General features: G+C 46.0%; 1 protein-coding gene across 4 annotated transcripts in view; it reads right to left on the reverse strand.

Annotated features, from left to right (window-relative positions):
* Window positions 1-5,725: 5,725 nt before the first annotated feature.
* Window positions 5,726-18,189, reverse strand: part of LOC118396030 (B-cell CLL/lymphoma 9 protein-like) — a 61,825-nt gene continuing 49,361 nt past the window's right edge. For all 4 annotated transcript variants that reach the window (XM_052493358.1, XM_052493357.1, XM_052493359.1 and 1 more), the window contains 4 exons: window positions 12,386-12,485; window positions 10,086-12,252; window positions 7,852-8,133; window positions 5,726-7,641 (listed from right to left, as the gene is read on the reverse strand). In XM_052493358.1, coding sequence (XP_052349318.1) covers window positions 6,572-7,641; window positions 7,852-8,133; window positions 10,086-12,252; window positions 12,386-12,485 — 3,619 coding nt within the window. In that variant the 3' untranslated portion in view covers window positions 5,726-6,571. The remainder of the gene's footprint in view (window positions 7,642-7,851; window positions 8,134-10,085; window positions 12,253-12,385; window positions 12,486-18,189) is intronic.

Consider the following 18,189-nt stretch of genomic DNA (forward strand, 5'->3'; position numbering starts at 1 on the left):
AAAACAGAAATTTGAATTAGAATTTTTGCAACCAGGCAAATGGCAGAGCGATTTCAACAGCTTTAACTGCCGCTCTGCCTCCTCTCCAATCCGACCAGCTATTCACCACACACCTGGAACCTAGAACCTAAATATTTATCATGTAACTTTTCAAATCTATTACATTTTATATGTGGCCAAACAGTCAAATGTTTTAATCTGATTAGGCTACTTCAAAAGTCTCCTGTAGGTATGTACAAGTTTGTCCAAAATCTAATTCCAGCATCCTCAAAACACTTGAACACTAACCAGGTTCCCATTCAACCTTTTTATGAAAGTACAGCACATGTCGGTTGAAAAATGACAGGCCTGATGGAAACAGCATTTGTGTCTGTAAACTTTCCAAATGTTGACGAAACAAAATACTCAAGACAAAGAGAGATCTTTTTGTGACGGTAAAATTCATTATATGAGAATTGGCGGTAGAAATGCCTTTATGCACACATTTTGTTATAATTACCATCATATCAAAGTAAAATTGTAGTCACGCGATGACATGTAGTCCTGCCACTACGACCCGGGAAAGCATGTGGTTTATTAGGCTACAGATGAAACAAATTATGATGAACTTCGCAGGGTGGTGAAAATGCAGGGTGATGAGCTTGATGCTCTTTTTCAATAAATATTGATGGTCTTGATGTTTTCATCGATGCTTGGCTGCAGTTTGACAAATACAAATAATATTGTTATTTTGTCCATAATAATCTCATGTAGTCTATACTCACACTCTATCTGTGAGCTGTTGGCTAGAGCACAAGTGCCATGACCAGAGTGGGTACATTCGCTATACAGTGCATTCAGAAAGTATTCAGACCTCTTGCCTTTTTCCACATTTTGTTACGCCTTAATCTAAAACGGATTAAATAGTTGTTTTCCCTCATCAAGCTACACACAATACCCATAATGACAAAACAAAAACAGGTTCTTAGAAATGTTTGCACATTTATGAAAAGGAAAAAAAGAAAATATCACATTTAAATAAGTATTCAGACCCTTTACTCAGTACTTTGTTGAATCACCTTTGGCAGCAATTACAGACTCAAGTCTTCTTGGGTATGAAGCTACAAGCGAGGCACACCTGTATTTGGGAAGTTTATCCCATTCTTCTCTGCAGATCCTCTCAAGTTCTGTCAGGTTGGATGGGGAGCATCGCTGCACAACTATTTTCAGGTCTCCAGAGATGTTAGATCGGGTTCAAGTCTGGGCTCTGGCTGGGCCACTCAAAGACATTTAAAGACTTAATATTCAGACCCTTTGCTATGAGACTCAAAATTCAGCTCAGGTGCATCCTGTTTCCATTGATCATCCTTGAGATGTTTCTAACACTTGATTGGAGTCCACCTGTGGTAAATTCAATTGATTGGACATGTTGGAAAGGCACACAGCTGTCTATATAAGGTCCCACAGTTGACAGTGCATGTCAGAGAAAGAACCACGCCATGAGGTTGAAGGAATTGTCCATAGAGCTCCGATACAGGACTGTGTCGAGGCACAGATCTGGGGACGGGTGCCCCAAAGTTTCTGCAGCATTGAAGGTCCCTAAGAACACAGTAGCCAGAGACATGAAGACTCTGGCAGTGTGCTAGGCCAGTGTCACTTTGATTATGCCTGCTCGTCATGGTTCACCAGCAGCCACAAACATCTAAAGAATAAGCTACAGACCAGCCAAAACAAGCTTGGAAGAATTGGACTCAAACTCCCCCCTCATGCTCATCTGGAAGTTAAGCCTTTGTTTGTCTATATCTCTGGAATCTGTCTGTATGTATCTATGTAATTGTATATCTATTTATGTCAGAAAATAGGGACCACAATGGAATTAAGTCCCCAACTTCATTGTGCAATCCAGGACATTAAAAAATAAAATAATAATAATGTTCTGAATGTATACATGGATTTTCATTTCTTCTGACAAATAAAACCAATAAATCAATCCAATCTGTACATCTGTCTTTTGATGAATGGAAAGAGACATCTGTTACAAAACACCAAAAAGTTGAATTTAATTCTGAGATTGTCAAGCCAAGCCCTCGATACTGGGTAGGGCTACAAGGTAGAGAGGAATGCATTTTCTGTCCCCTACCTTTCTCTCTCTCCCTCTTGCACACACACTCACGCTCTCTCTGTTTCTACATTTCTCAAGGGCATAAAAACAAACAGGCATGTTTGTTTAACATTTCTGGGTGCCCTTTTATTTTTATTGTCTGGATAGTCCATCTGTACATGGTCATACTATCAACAAACTATCTGTTGATAAGCAACTGCTTGCTAAGGTTACTGTTAGGCTTAGGGTTCAGTTTAGGGCTAGGATAAGGGCTAAGGTCAGGGCTAAGGTCAGGGCTAGGAGATACAGCAGTTAGTTGAAATGTTACTGATGTAGATAGTCTGTAGCACATACACAGACGGACCACCCAAATAAAGTTTTACCAATTTCTGTCCATGGCTGATAAGTGTTTGGTTCAGGTACTGTGTAAACAATGATGAAGGGGAATGAGATGACTTCTGCCCATTTGCATGCATGTGTGTGTGTGTGTGTGTGTGTGTGTGTGTGTGTGTGTATCATTACTGCTCTCTCCCCCGCTGTAGCTCGAGCGGGGGCTTCACATTGTGTCAGGCTCAATGGAGTGGAGCAACGATTAATTGCTGAATTGCATTCTGGATCTGTTCTGTTTGCCACCATTTTACAGTTGTTCCTTTTCACACTGTTCATTAAGATGATATCTCACCCTCAGCCCCTGATGAATAAAAGGCTTACAGAAAGGCAAGGTCAGTGTTTATTACTACAAGCCAGTCACTTAGACCTATCCAACAAAACAAGTCTTGTTGTAGGCAAGCTAGCAGTGTACATTGTGGCTTCATTTCAGTTACATTTTCCAATGCTTTGTCACTGTTTGTCTATCCCCGTTGGATACCAAGACATTCTAAGCCATTATGTGCTGTAGGTCTACAACGGTTTCTGATCTCACATCCATTTGGAGTGAAAAGCCCTCCCTTGTTTTGGTTTCATATCCCTGCATGCCAGTGAAAGGTCACTCTCTGAATACAGGAGATGGGAGGAAAATGAAAAACAAATACAGACATCCCTTTGGGGGAGAGATTTCCATTAGTAATGGAAACACATGGAAATGTGATTTTGTCTGATCATATGAAGGTGCTTGTTGTCATGAGGATGTGCACAGGGGGCTTCTTTGCACTTCAACGAGAGCCATGCAACTCAAAGCACATGTGTATTTATATATAGGTCCCCTTGGGTCCCCTATATACACAGTATACCAAATATTAGGAACAACTTCCTAATGGACTCTACAAGGTGTCGAAGTGTTCCACAGGGATACTGGCCCATTTTTACTCCAATGCTTCCCACAGTTGTTTCAGGTTGGCTAGATGTCCTTTGGGTGGTAGACCATTCTGAATACACACGGGAAACTATTGAACGTGAAAAACACAGCAGCGCTGCAGTTCTTTGACATAAACCTTAGCGCCTGGCACCTTCTACCATACCTTGTTCAAAGGCATCTACATTTCTTGTCTTGCCCATTCACCCTCTCAATGTCTCAAGGCTTAAAAATCCTTTAACAAGCAACCCATCTATACAGTCAACTAATATGACCAGACCCAGCTGCTAATGCATTAGTGCCTATTGGAGAGCCACCCCACTATTAAGCAGACCGGAAATGCCCATTTTTTCCATTGGTAAACGGCCTGAGTGGAACATAATTTCTCAACCGTCTTTGGTTGCATTGCAGTAGGCTCTACTGTCAGCCAATAATTAGGGTGCTTTTGTGGGGGGAGTAGGGACCAATGTGAACATGACCAAAGACGTGACTGACACTGTATACAGTTAAAGTCAGGAATTTACATATACAGGTTGAAGTCATTAAAACTCTTTATCAACCACTCCACAAATTCCTTGTTAAAACACTATTGATTTGGCAAGTCCGTGAGGACATCTACTGTGTGCATGACACAAGTCATTTTCCAAATAATTGTTTAGACAGATTATTTCACTTACAATTCACTGCATCGCAATTCCAGTGGGTCAGAAATTCACATACACTAAGTTGACTGTGCATTTAAACAGCTTGGAAAATTCCAGAAAACGATGTCATGGCTTTAGAGGCTTCTGATAGGCTAATTGACATAATTGTAGCCAATTGGAGGTGTACCTGTGGATGTATTTCAAGGCCTACCTTCAAACTCAGTGCCTCTTTGCTTGTCATCATGGGAAAATCAAAGGAAATCAGCCAAGACCTCAGAAAAAGAATTGCAGACCTCCACAAGTCTGGTTCATCCTTGGGAGCAATTTACAAACGCCTGAAGGTACCACGTTCATTTGTACAAACAATAGTACGCAGCCATCATACCACTCAGGAAGGAGATGCATTCTGTCTCCTAGAGATGAACGTACTTTTGTGCGAAAAGTGCAAATCAATCCCAGAACAACAGCAAGGACCTTGTGAAGATGCTGGAGGAAACAGCTACAACAGTATCTATATCCACAGTAAAACGAGACCTATATCAACTTAACCTGAAAGGCCGTTAAGCAATGAAGAAGCCATTGCTCCAAAACCGCCATTAAAAAAGCCAGGCTACGGTTTGCAACTGCACATGTGGACAAAGGTGGTACTTTTTGGAGAAATGTCCTCTGGTCTGATGAAACAAACATAGAACTGTTTGGCCATAATGACCATGGTTATGTTTGGGGGGAAAAGGGGGAGGCTTGCAAGCCGAAGAACACCATCCCAACCGTGAAGCACGGGGGTGCTTTGTTGCAGGAGGAACTGGTGCACTTTACAAAATAGATGGCGCATGAGGCCCTGACCTAAATCCCATTGAACATTTGTGGGCAGAACTGAAAAAGCATGTGCGAGCAAGGCGGCCTACAAACCTGACTCAGTTACACCAACTCTGTAAGGATTAATGGGCCAAAATTCACCCATTGTGGGAAGCTTGTGGAAGGCTACCCAAAACATTTCACCCAAGTTAAACCATTTAAAGGGAACGCTACCAAATACTAATTGAGTGTATGTAAACTTCTGACCACTGGGAATGTGATGAAATAAATAATTCTCTACTATTATTCTGACATTTCACATTCTTAAAATAAAGTGGTGATCCTAACTGACCAAAGACAGGGAATTTTTACTTGGATTAAATGCCAGGAATTGTGTAAAACGGAGTTTACATTTATTTGGCTAAGGTATATGTAAACTTCCGACTTCAAGTGTATATATATATATATATATATATATATATATATATATATATATATATATATATACATACACAAATGAATGTGATAGGAGGCTCTGACTTACCCATTTATAGTACAATGTATACACATTTTAGTTTGTAAGTGTCATTTGGTGGTTAGAAGCATGGCCAGGAAGAACTCTGGTTGGCGTCTGGCTTTCTTGATACATATTGAATCGAGCCAGTGTATCGCCGAAGATCAGCACTATAGAGTGCTTGAAATTTGAAAGCAATTTCCTATTGAGCAGACATATACCAGAAAAAAGTAGAGCCCTAGTTCACCTGTTATGTCTGGTCCCACTCAGTTAATCTTCTATCAGATTAATGCTGTGGGAATGAAATCCCAGAGTCAACAGAAGACCCAACAGCAACAGGAATCAGAAATGGCACAAACTGTCTGGGGAAGAGTTGAAATGGGAGAAAGAAGACACTACAGTTTATCAATGTTTGTGCTTTTTTAATAATACCATTATCTCTATGAGGTCAAAGTTTGGTTTGTTATACAATGAATTTAAAGGAAATTAAAAGACAAAAATGAAAATATCCCACCAATGGTAAACAGTACTGTTCTTTAGAGTGGCATCCCTCCCCCAATGAAAAGGTGGGTAAGAGAGCTTAGAGGTCACTGATAGAATTCCTATACATACTTACAACACAAAACACACACCGTCGCAGGCTCGTACCCCCCCCCTACACACACACACACACACACACACACACACACACACAGGACAGAAATAGTCAAAACGATGGAGCTAGAGAAGATATAATTCCATTAATCTTCACAAAATACGATTTTATTTCACAAAGTCTTTTTATTCCATTTTTAAGTTCCTTATCCTTTGCTGGGAAAATCCGTTGTTGATTTTGTTTACTGATTTGAAAAAGTTGATTTACAGCTAGCTAGCGGTACAGTCCTCCAAGGTGGTTTATCTCATTCCTCTTCGACACTCAAACCTTGTAGTCAGAGATTTAACACAAACACTTGAGGAACAGTTTAATTGTGACATTGAAGCACAACAATCCCATACATTCAGACATTTCTGAAGAGACCAAATTAAATGCTTGTGGCAAAAGACAAGTACTGGGCTATGTAGACCCCACAAGCCATGAACGCCATCACTCCTCTCCAATACATGTTTCATGCCAGAGTACCAATCTCTGTCTGTCATTCCTTACTTTCTATGTTTTAATCCATCTCTCTCTTCTGCCGTGACACATTCCATCCCATTCTGTATATGAGCTCACAACATTCGAGGTCCATGGTTCTATTAGTTGTGTGTTAGAACATTCCAGGCCCTGGGCTGAACCCCATGTCCATGTCCATGCCACGTTGCCTCATCTGCCCCCCCATCATCATCATCGTCGTCTGCTGGGGGGGGACGCCCATGCCTTGCAGAGACATCATCATGTTGGGCGACCCCCCAGGCCCAGGGTGGTTGTAGAGTACCCCCCTCTCCTTTCCCTGCATCATGCCCGCTGGACCCCCCTGTGACATCATCCGGTGCTGAGGTCCCATCATGCCCTGACCCATGAACCCTGGGGGCCCATGTGCCCTCATAGGATTATGGGAAGGGTTTCCCATGGGCATATCCTGGGGGCCCATAGTGCCTCCCGGCCCACCTGGCATCCCCCCCAGCCCCTGCATGGGCATGCCCATCCTTGGGGGGCCCTCCCCCATCATCCCCTGCATCATTCCCTGCATGTGTGGAGGTTTCCCCCCTGGGCCGGGGCCATCTCCTCCTCCCCTAGGAAAGTAGGACAGCGTCTGGCTGGGCTTTTCTGATGGGATGATCCTGGACAGGTCAAACTCTGGCATACCGGACGCTCCGGTTCGCATCACCTCATGCAGGTCTACATCACTGAACTCTCCGTGCATGTTGAACTGTGGTCCTCCAGGGTTGTTGGGCCTACCTCCATCGCCTCCAGCTCCAGGAGGCATGTTCCCCATCCGACCCCCCATAGGACCCCCTTCTCCCTGGAAGCCCATGGGGTGTCCTGGGAAGCCCTGGGGAACAGGGCCATTGTGGGGGGAGTAGGCACCCTGCTGGGAGGGGGACTGGGGGAGGGGGTAGCCCTGCCCTCTGTGGGGGTAGCCCATGCGCCCCTGGGGCATCATCTGGGGGTTACCCATGCCTTGGTCCTGGGGGTTGGGATGCATCATCATGCCATGAGGCATCATGCCAGGGCCCATGTTGGGGGGGTTTGGGGAGGGCATCTGCTGGGGCATACCGTGGGAGAGAGGCTGTGAGCCCACGGGGGTCATACCCAGGGGACTGAGAACAGGCATGGGGCCAGAGGAGCTGGGGCCCATCATGCGAGGAGGACCTTGGTGGTGGTTCATTCCCATACCTACAGAGGGCCACAGAGAGAGAGAGAGGGACATTAGTGCACAGACAGCATGTTATAATTTAATTATTCTTCAATCATGTTGGGTAAACCATAAAGTGAAAGCTCTAAGAAAAAGTGTTACAGAATATATACATTAAATCTCAAAATACTTATTTATTTACAAGATATTTGAATACGGTATAACATGACATCTAATCTCCATCCACTCACCGTTGTTGTTCATGGAGGGCAGGTTCGGGGAGCGTGCAGGGGGAGAGTCGTCATCTGAGCTCGCCACGGTCTTGATGGCGTCATGATAGAGGGGGGTGGAGCTGGGCATGGCGAACTTGGACATGCGTGACATCATGATGGAGAGGGGGTTCTGGGATAGCGTAGGTTCGGGGGGTAGGGAGTAAGGGCTGCCGGTCGGGGCGCTGCCTGGACCCCCCTGGAGGGGCATGGAGCCAGACTGGGCTCCTGACGAGGGGGGGGCCGAGAGGGGGCCATTACCACCTGTGGAGAGGTGAGATATGAAAGTAAACTCTTTACATGAGTCCTATTCATTAAGTAGCTAAAAATACCCTGGTTTACCCTGGTTACTTGAAAGAAGGGACAATGTGTCAAACATGTTTCAGATTGACATACAATACATGTCAATTGTAAATAATGACTTTAATTCATTTAGATACAGTGAAGTTACATGGCCACAAGGGGGAGCAATTTACCTGAAATGGGGAAATGTTTTCTGATTAGGGAAAATGTGTTTACATGGATGAGAATGATGCTTTCAATTGACTTATTGACTTATAAATGATTTGATTTGAAGCTGATGGAGACAAATTCTAGCCTGTACTCCCAGATATACAACAGAGGTCTGTTTAGACTGCCTGGACAACAGACAGAGTGCTGCAGGAGGAGGGACATTACAAAACAACCCTCTATTCAAGACATGATGTCATCTTCACCCAATCATGCATCTCCATCAGGTAGTAAGCTTCTTTTTTTTTTACTCTCAAAATGAATATTATCTCTGTCTTGAACTCAACATTAGTAATGTTGTTTATCACATCAGGTAAGAGAAGTGGAGGGAGAAAGAAGAGAAAGGAGAGCGAGAAGAGAGCAGTGGAGGGAGAAAGAAGAGAAAGGAGAGCGAGAAGAGAGCAGTGGAGGGAGAAAGAAGAGAAAGGAGAGCGAGAAGAGAGCAGTGGAGGGAGAAAGAAGAGAAAGGAGAGCGAGAAGAGAGCAGTGGAGGGAGAAAGAAGAGAAAGGAGAGCGAGAAGAGAGCAGTGGAGGGAGAAAGAAGAGAAAGGAGAGCGAGAAGAGAGCAGTGGAGGGAGAAAGAAGAGAAAGGAGAGCGAGAAGAGAGCAGTGGAGGGAGAAAGAAGAGAAAGGAGAGCGAGAAGAGAGCAGTGGAGGGAGAAAGAAGAGAAAGGAGAGCGAGAAGAGAGCAGTGGAGGGAGAAAGAAGAGAAAGGAGAGCGAGAAGAGAGCAGTGGAGGGAGAAAGAAGAGAAAGGAGAGCGAGAAGAGAGCAGTGGAGGGAGAGAGCAGTGGAGGGAGAAAGAAGAAAGGAGAGCGAGAAGAGAGCAGTGGAGGGAGAAAGAAGAGAAAGGAGAGCGAGAAGAGAGCAGTGGAGGAAAGAGAAAGAGAGCAGTGGAGAAAGAAGAGAAAGGAGAGCGAGAAGAGAGCAGTGGAGGGAGAAAGAAGAGAAAGGAGAGCGAGAAGAGAGCAGTGGAGGGAGAAAGAAGAGAAAGGAGAGCGAGAAGAGAGCAGTGGAGGGAGAAAGAAGAGAAAGGAGAGCGAGAAGAGAGCAGTGGAGGGAGAAAGAAGAGAAAGGAGAGCGGAAGAGAGCAGTGGAGGGAGAAAGAAGAGAAAGGAGAGCGAGAAGAGAGCAGTGGAGGGAGAAAGAAGAGAAAGGAGAGCGAGAAGAGAGCAGTGGAGGGAGAAAGAAGAGAAAGGAGAGCGAGAAGAGAGCAGTGGAGGGAGAAAGAAGAGAAAGGAGAGCGAGAAGAGAGCAGTGGATGGAGAAAGAAGAGAAAGGAGAGCGAGAAGAGAGCAGTGGAGGGAGAAAGAAGAGAAAGGAGAGCGAGAAGAGAGCAGTGGAGGGAGAAAGAAGAGAAAGGAGAGCGAGAAGAGAGCAGTGGAGGGAGAAAGAAGAGAAAGGAGAGCGAGAAGAGAGCAGTGGAGGGAGAAAGAAGTGAAAGGAGAGCGAGAAGAGAGCAGTGGAGGGAGAAAGAAGAGAAAGGAGAGCGAGAAGAGAGCAGTGGAGGGAGAAAGAAGAGAAAGGAGAGCGAGAAGAGAGCAGTGGAGGGAGAAAGAAGAGAAAGGAGAGCGAGAAGAGAGCAGTGGAGGGAGAAAGAAGAGAAAGGAGAGCGAGAAGAGAGCAGTGGAGGGAGAAAGAAGAGAAAGGAGAGCGAGAAGAGAGCAGTGGAGGGAGAAAGAAGAGAAATCCAGAAAAGTACTGTACCTTGCTCCATATTTCCCATCATGTTAGGTGAGGTCATACTGAGGGGGGTTTTACCCCCTTGCTGCTGAGGGATACCTGGGCTGGGCATGGGGGGTTTTGGGGAAGAGGCCCACCCTGGAGAAGGGTTGGGGAGGGACGGGGACCTCATATTTACAGGGGAGGCACCAGCAGACCCCATCATAGAGTGAGGAGACTTCATGGGAGCCGAGTTGGCAGTGTTAGGGGGGCCATTGGGTCCCGGAGTGCCGGAGAGCATACCAGCCAGCTGGGAGGGGGTCTGGGGGGACTTGAGGTTCCCAGAGGGAGAGCCCATCATGGGGGACTGCACCTGCCTCAAAGGAGGGGACTTGAGGGGGTTAATACTGGGTGAGCTGCCCCCTCCTGGCTGGATGATCAGCTCTGCAGGCTTACGTCCCCTCTGGCCCTGGGGGGGTCCGGCGGAGGGCGGGTGGTGGTTGAGGCGGCCATTGCCCCCCGTAGGGGTGGTCCTGTGCTCCGGGCCAGCATAGACCTGCTCTCCATGAGGGCCCCTCATACCGCCAGGACCACCAGGGAAGGGCCGTGCGGGTCCCATGGGGAAGTCCCCTGGCTGGGGCTGGTCTGTGAAGTGCATCTGCCTTCCCTGGGGCCCCATGTTGTCCATTGGATGCCCTCTCATTCTCATCATCTCGTCTGGGCTCATGTTCATAGGCCCCTCTCGTAGCTGGGGGTTCCCATGGGGGCCCATGCCAAACTCAGGGCCCATGTCCCGGCTCCCCATCACAACCAGTCTGGAAGAGGGGCTCATGGAGCCCTCGCCGGGCATCCTGGGAAACATCATCCCGCCCCCGTTACCCGGCTCCATGCCACCTCTTTGGTGTCCCATCATCCTTTGCATCTCCATCATCATCTGTGGAGGAAGGCCCGGTCCCTTGTCGCCTCCCATCCCCTGGTGAAACATAGCCTCCTGGACTGACTGGGGGTTGGGGAAGCGCTCTCCCCGCACCCCTGGACCTCCGAACATACCCCCTGGCCCTCCTGGGAACCCCCGGCCGTCCCCCATCCTCGGGGGCATGTCTTCAGGCCAGCCCATCCCGGGCCTGGGGGGTCCCTCCATGTCAGGGTTCATCATACCCTGGGGGAACCCAGGCATCCTCTGCATGTGAGGAGGCATCCCTCTGGGGCCCATTGCCATGCGATCGTGATAGTGCTCTGGTGGCCCTCCTGGCCCCCCTGGAACCCACACCTCTCCAGGGCCCATCTGGTAGGGTGGTGGGGGCCCTCGCATCATGCCGCGCGACCCGTGGGGGTGCATCATCATGTCGGGAGGAAGTGGGCGATGATGCATTTCCTGTTTCCTCTTCTTCTCCTCGTAGAACTCCTGCTGCAGCTTCAGCCAGGCCACCTGCTCCGGGGTCATGTGATCTCCATCCCCACACCCTCCAGGACCCATCATGTGGCCCAGCTCATCTGGGAAAGGGGGCATGTCTCTGGGGTGACCATGTGGGGGGCCAAATGGGGTTCCCTGGGATCGGGACCCTCCCGAACCCCCTGGTGGACCTAGGCTCTGGGATTGGGCCATCATGGCCTGGAGAGGGCCCTGCTCCGGCCTCCTGGGCCCCCCATCGGGCATGCCGTCGTGGGACTGGGGGAGTCCCCCAATAGGACCGGGTGGCGGTGGGGCATCGCGGTCATCTGGGAAGAGCATGCGCTGGATGTCTCGCAGGGTCTGGAGGGAGCGCTGGCGGTGCTCTAGCTGTTCCTGGGACAGGCCCTCTGTGTTGGCCTCCATGTTGAGAAGTTCCTGGGCCAGTTGCTGCTGTTGCTGCTGGGGGGTCAGACCAGGCTGACCCATCCCTATGGGCCCCAGCCCTCCTCCTTCACCAGGCTGAGGGGGGTTCAGAGGAGGCATGCCCTGCTCAGACTGGGGCTGGCACCCAGGGGTCTGGTCACCTGGACCCATGGTATTACCAGGGCTGCTGCCATGGAGGTTCTTGGGGTCCATGTCTGCTGAGGAGGCCCCATCCTGGGTGAGTGAACCAGGCTTTACCCCCTGGGGAGGGGGCTGTGGTGGCGCTTGATCAGTCGGGCCAGGTTTAGACCCTGTCTGGTGGTTCTTGTCTGAGGAATGAGATGAGGACTGCTGGGAGGGCTTGGAGTCTCCTCGGAGGGGTCTTGCCTGATCGTTCTAAAAGCGATAAAGGCAGCAGGATAAGAAATGAGGTTTGAGTAAATGAGGGTTTGTAAATCAAGTATTTATCAAAGCTGACTGTATGCCAAGTTACATATCACATCATGGCAGTGTGTGTGTGTGTTATTACCAGGGGTGGGAGGGGGATCTTGTCCTTGCTGTTGGAGATGTTTCTCATGTGGAAGTTGATGATGTTTTCTGAGTGGCCTGTTAGAACAGCATCAGCAGCCCTGAGGAACAGAGACCAGACAGTCACATTTGTGTCTGTGTCTGTGGCAGCAGAATGAGGGCAGTGTTAGCAGAGGGCATGAAGGAAATGCTGAGGTCGACAGACTAAACAAACAGTTTCACACACATCTTCCACTTTCATCTCCTTTTCCGTTCAGAGGACAGTGTAAATCGGAGACAACTGAAACAAGAACACACTTTCATCTCCTTTTCCGTTCAGAGGACAGTGTAAATCGGAGACAACTGAAACAAGAACACACTTTCATCTCCTTTTCCGTTCAGAGGACAGTGTAAATCGGAGACAACTGAAACAAGAACACACTTTCATCTCCTTTTCCGTTCAGAGGACAGTGTAAATCGGAGACAACTGAAACAAGAACACACTTTCATCTCCTTTTCCGTTCAGAGGACAGTGTAAATCGGAGACAACTGAAACAAGAACACACTTTCATCTCCTTTTCCGTTCAGAGGACAGTGTAAATCGGAGACAACTGAAACAAGAACACACTTTCATCTCCTTTTCCGTTCAGAGGACAGTGTAAATCGGAGACAACTGAAACAAGAACACACTTTCATCTCCTTTTCCGTTCAGAGGACAGTGTAAATCGGAGACAACTGAAACAAGAACACACTTTCATCTCCTTTTCCGTTCAGAGGACAGTGTAAATCGGAGACAACTGAAACAAGAACACACTTTCATCTCCTTTTCCGTTCAGAGGACAGTGTAAATCGGAGACAACTGAAACAAGAACACACTTTCATCTCCTTTTCCGTTCAGAGGACAGTGTAAATCGGAGACAACTGAAACAAGAACACACTTTCATCTCCTTTTCCGTTCAGAGGACAGTGTAAATCGGAGACAACTGAAACAAGAACACACTTTCATCTCCTTTTCCGTTCAGAGGACAGTGTAAATCGGAGACAACTGAGAAACAAGAACACACTTTCATCTCCTTTTCCGTTCAGAGGACAGTGTAAATCGGAGACAACTGAAACAAGAACACACTTTCATCTCCTTTTCCGTTCAGAGGACAGTGTAAATCGGAGACAACTGAAACAAGAACACACTTTCATCTCCTTTTCCGTTCAGAGGACAGTGTAAATCGGAGACAACTGAAACAAGAACACACTTTCATCTCCTTTTCCGTTCAGAGGACAGTGTAAATCGGAGACAACTGAAACAAGAACACACTTTCATCTCCTTTTCCGTTCAGAGGACAGTGTAAATCGGAGACAACTGAAACAAGAACACACTTTCATCTCCTTTTCCGTTCAGAGGACAGTGTAAATCGGAGACAACTGAAACAAGAACACACTTTCATCTCCTTTTCCGTTCAGAGGACAGTGTAAATCGGAGACAACTGAAACAAGAACACACTTTCATCTCCTTTTCCGTTCAGAGGACAGTGTAAATCGGAGACAACTGAAACAAGAACACACTTTCATCTCCTTTTCCGTTCAGAGGACAGTGTAAATCGGAGACAACTGAAACAAGAACACACTTTCATCTCCTTTTCCGTTCAGAGGACAGTGTAAATCGGAGACAACTGAAACAAGAACACACTTTCATCTCCTTTTCCGTTCAGAGGACAGTGTAAATCGGAGACAACTGAAACAAGAACACACTTTCATCTCCTTTTCCGTTCAGAGGACAGTGTAAATCGGAGACAACTGAAACAAGAACACACTTTCATCTCCTTTTCCGTTCAGAGGACAGTGTAAATCGGAGACAACTGAAACAAGAACACACTTTCATCTCCTTTTCCGTTCAGAGGACAGTGTAAATCGGAGACAACTGAAACAAGAACACACTTTCATCTCCTTTTCCGTTCAGAGGACAGTGTAAATCGGAGACAACTGAAACAAGAACACACTTTCATCTCCTTTTCCGTTCAGAGGACAGTGTAAATCGGAGACAACTGAAACAAGAACACACTTTCATCTCCTTTTCCGTTCAGAGGACAGTGTAAATCGGAGACAACTGAAACAAGAACACACTTTCATCTCCTTTTCCGTTCAGAGGACAGTGTAAATCGGAGACAACTGAAACAAGAACACACTTTCATCTCCTTTTCCGTTCAGAGGACAGTGTAAATCGGAGACAACTGAAACAAGAACACACTTTCATCTCCTTTTCCGTTCAGAGGACAGTGTAAATCGGAGACAACTGAAACAAGAACACACTTTCATCTCCTTTTCCGTTCAGAGGACAGTGTAAATCGGAGGAGAACACAACTGAAACAAGAACACACTTTCATCTCCTTTTCCGTTCAGAGGACAGTGTAAATCGGAGACAACTGAAACAAGAACACACTTTCATCTCCTTTTCCGTTCAGAGGACAGTGTAAATCGGAGACAACTGAAACAAGAACACACTTTCATCTCCTTTTCCGTTCAGAGGACAGTGTAAATCGGAGACAACTGAAACAAGAACACACTTTCATCTCCTTTTCCGTTCAGAGGACAGTGTAAATCGGAGACAACTGAAACAAGAACACACTTTCATCTCCTTTTCCGTTCAGAGGACAGTGTAAATCGGAGACAACTGAAACAAGAACACACTTTCATCTCCTTTTCCGTTCAGAGGACAGTGTAAATCGGAGACAACTGAAACAAGAACACACTTTCATCTCCTTTTCCGTTCAGAGGACAGTGTAAATCGGAGACAACTGAAACAAGAACACACTTTCATCTCCTTTTCCGTTCAGAGGACAGTGTAAATCGGAGACAACTGAAACAAGAACACACTTTCATCTCCTTTTCCGTTCAGAGGACAGTGTAAATCGGAGACAACTGAAACAAGAACACACTTTCATCTCCTTTTCCGTTCAGAGGACAGTGTAAATCGGAGACAACTGAAACAAGAAGTGTAAACGGAGACAACTTTCATCTCCTTTTCCGTTCAGAGGACAGTGTAAATCGGAGACAACTGAAACAAGAACACACTTTCATCTCCTTTTCCGTTCAGAGGACAGTGTAAATCGGAGACAACTGAAACAAGAACACACTTTCATCTCCTTTTCCGTTCAGAGGACAGTGTAAATCGGAGACAACTGAAACAAGAACACACTTTCATCTCCTTTTCCGTTCAGAGGACAGTGTAAATCGGAGACAACTGAAACAAGAACACACTTTCATCTCCTTTTCCGTTCAGAGGACAGTGTAAATCGGAGACAACTGAAACAAGAACACACTTTCATCTCCGTTCAGAGGACAGTTTTCCTTTCATTCAGAGGACAGTGTAAATCGGAGACAACTGAAACAAGAACACACTTTCATCTCCTTTTCCGTTCAGAGGACAGTGTAAATCGGAGACAACTGAAACAAGAACACACTTTCATCTCCTTTTCCGTTCAGAGGACAGTGTAAATCGGAGACAACTGAAACAAGAACACACTTTCATCTCCTTTTCCGTTCAGAGGACAGTGTAAATCGGAGACAACTGAAACAAGAACACACTTTCATCTCCTTTTCCGTTCAGAGGACAGTGTAAATCGGAGACAACTGAAACAAGAACACACTTTCATCTCCTTTTCCGTTCAGAGGACAGTGTAAATCGGAGACAACTGAAACAAGAACACACTTTCATCTCCTTTTCCGTTCAGAGGACAGTGTAAATCGGAGACAGGACTGACAACTGAAACAAGAACACACTTTCATCTCCTTTTCCGTTCAGAGGACAGTGTAAATCGGAGACAACTGAAACAAGAACACACTTTCATCTCCTTTTCCGTTCAGAGGACAGTGTAAATCGGAGACAACTGAAACAAGAACACACTTTCATCTCCTTTTCCGTTCAGAGGACAGTGTAAATCGGAGACAACTGAAACAAGAACACACTTTCATCTCCTTTTCCGTTCAGAGGACAGTGTAAATCGGAGACAACTGAAACAAGAACACACTTTCATCTCCTTTTCCGTTCAGAGGACAGTGTAAATCGGAGACAACTGAAACAAGAACACACTTTCATCTCCTTTTCCGTTCAGAGGACAGTGTAAATCGGAGACAACTGAAACAAGAACACACTTTCATCTCCTTTTCCGTTCAGAGGACAGTGTAAATCGGAGACAACTGAAACAAGAACACACTTTCATCTCCTTTTCCGTTCAGAGGACAGTGTAAATCGGAGACAACTGAAACAAGAACACACTTTCATCTCCTTTTCCGTTCAGAGGACAGTGTAAATCGGAGACAACTGAAACAAGAACACACTTTCATCTCCTTTTCCGTTCAGAGGACAGTGTAAATCGGAGACAACTGAAACAAGAACACACTTTCATCTCCTTTTCCGTTCAGAGGACAGTGTAAATCGGAGACAACTGAAACAAGAACACACTTTCATCTCCTTTTCCGTTCAGAGGACAGTGTAAATCGGAGACAACTGAAACAAGAACACACTTTCATCTCCTTTTCCGTTCAGAGGACAGTGTAAATCGGAGACAACTGAAACAAGAACACACTTTCATCTCCTTTTCCGTTCAGAGGACAGTGTAAATCGGAGACAACTGAAACAAGAACACACTTTCATCTCCTTTTCCGTTCAGAGGACAGTGTAAATCGGAGACAACTGAAACAAGAACACACTTTCATCTCCTTTTCCGTTCAGAGGACAGTGTAAATCGGAGACAACTGAAACAAGAACACACTTTCATCTCCTTTTCCGTTCAGAGGACAGTGTAAATCGGAGACAACTGAAACAAGAACACACTTTCATCTCCTTTTCCGTTCAGAGGACAGTGTAAATCGGAGACAACTGAAACAAGAACACACTTTCATCTCCTTTTCCGTTCAGAGGACAGTGTAAATCGGAGACAACTGAAACAAGAACACACTTTCATCTCCTTTTCCGTTCAGAGGACAGTGTAAATCGGAGACAACTGAAACAAGAACACACTTTCATCTCCTTTTTCAGAGGACAGTGTAAATCGGAGACAACTGAAACAGAACACACTTTCATCTCCTTTTCCGTTAACAGTGTCGGAGACAACTGAAACAAGAACACACTTTCATCTCCTTTTCCGTTCAGAGGACAGTGTAAATCGGAGACAACTGAAACAGTGTAAATCGGAGACAACTGAAACAAGAACACACTTTCATCTCCTTTTCCGTTCAGAGGACAGTGTAAATCGGAGACAACTGAAACAAGAACACACTTTCATCTCCTTTTCCGTTCAGAGGACAGTGTAAATCGGAGACAACTGAAACAAGAACACACTAAATTGAAACAAGAACATCTCCTTTTCCGTTCAGAGGACAGTGTAAATCGGAGACAACTGAAACAAGAACACACTTTCATCTCCTTTTCCGTTCAGAGGACAGTGTAAATCGGAGACAACTGAAACAAGAACACACTTTCATCTCCTTTTCCGTTCAGAGGACAGTGTAAATCGGAGACAACTGAAACAAGAACACACTTTCATCTCCTTTTCCGTTCAGAGGACAGTGTAAATCGGAGACAACTGAAACAAGAACACACTTTCATCTCCTTTTCCGTTCAGAGGACAGTGTAAATCGGAGACAACTGAAACAAGAACACACTTTCATCTCCTTTTCCGTTCAGAGGACAGTGTAAATCGGAGACAACTGAAACAGTGTAAATCGGAGACAACTGAAACAAGAACACACTTTCATCTTTTCCAAGTAAATCGGAGACAACTGAAACAAGAACACACTTTCATCTCCTTTTCCGTTCAGAGGACAGTGTAA

Source organism: Oncorhynchus keta, chromosome 34 (assembly GCF_023373465.1).
Source record: "Oncorhynchus keta strain PuntledgeMale-10-30-2019 chromosome 34, Oket_V2, whole genome shotgun sequence".
Classification (NCBI taxonomy): Eukaryota; Metazoa; Chordata; class Actinopteri; order Salmoniformes; family Salmonidae; genus Oncorhynchus; species Oncorhynchus keta.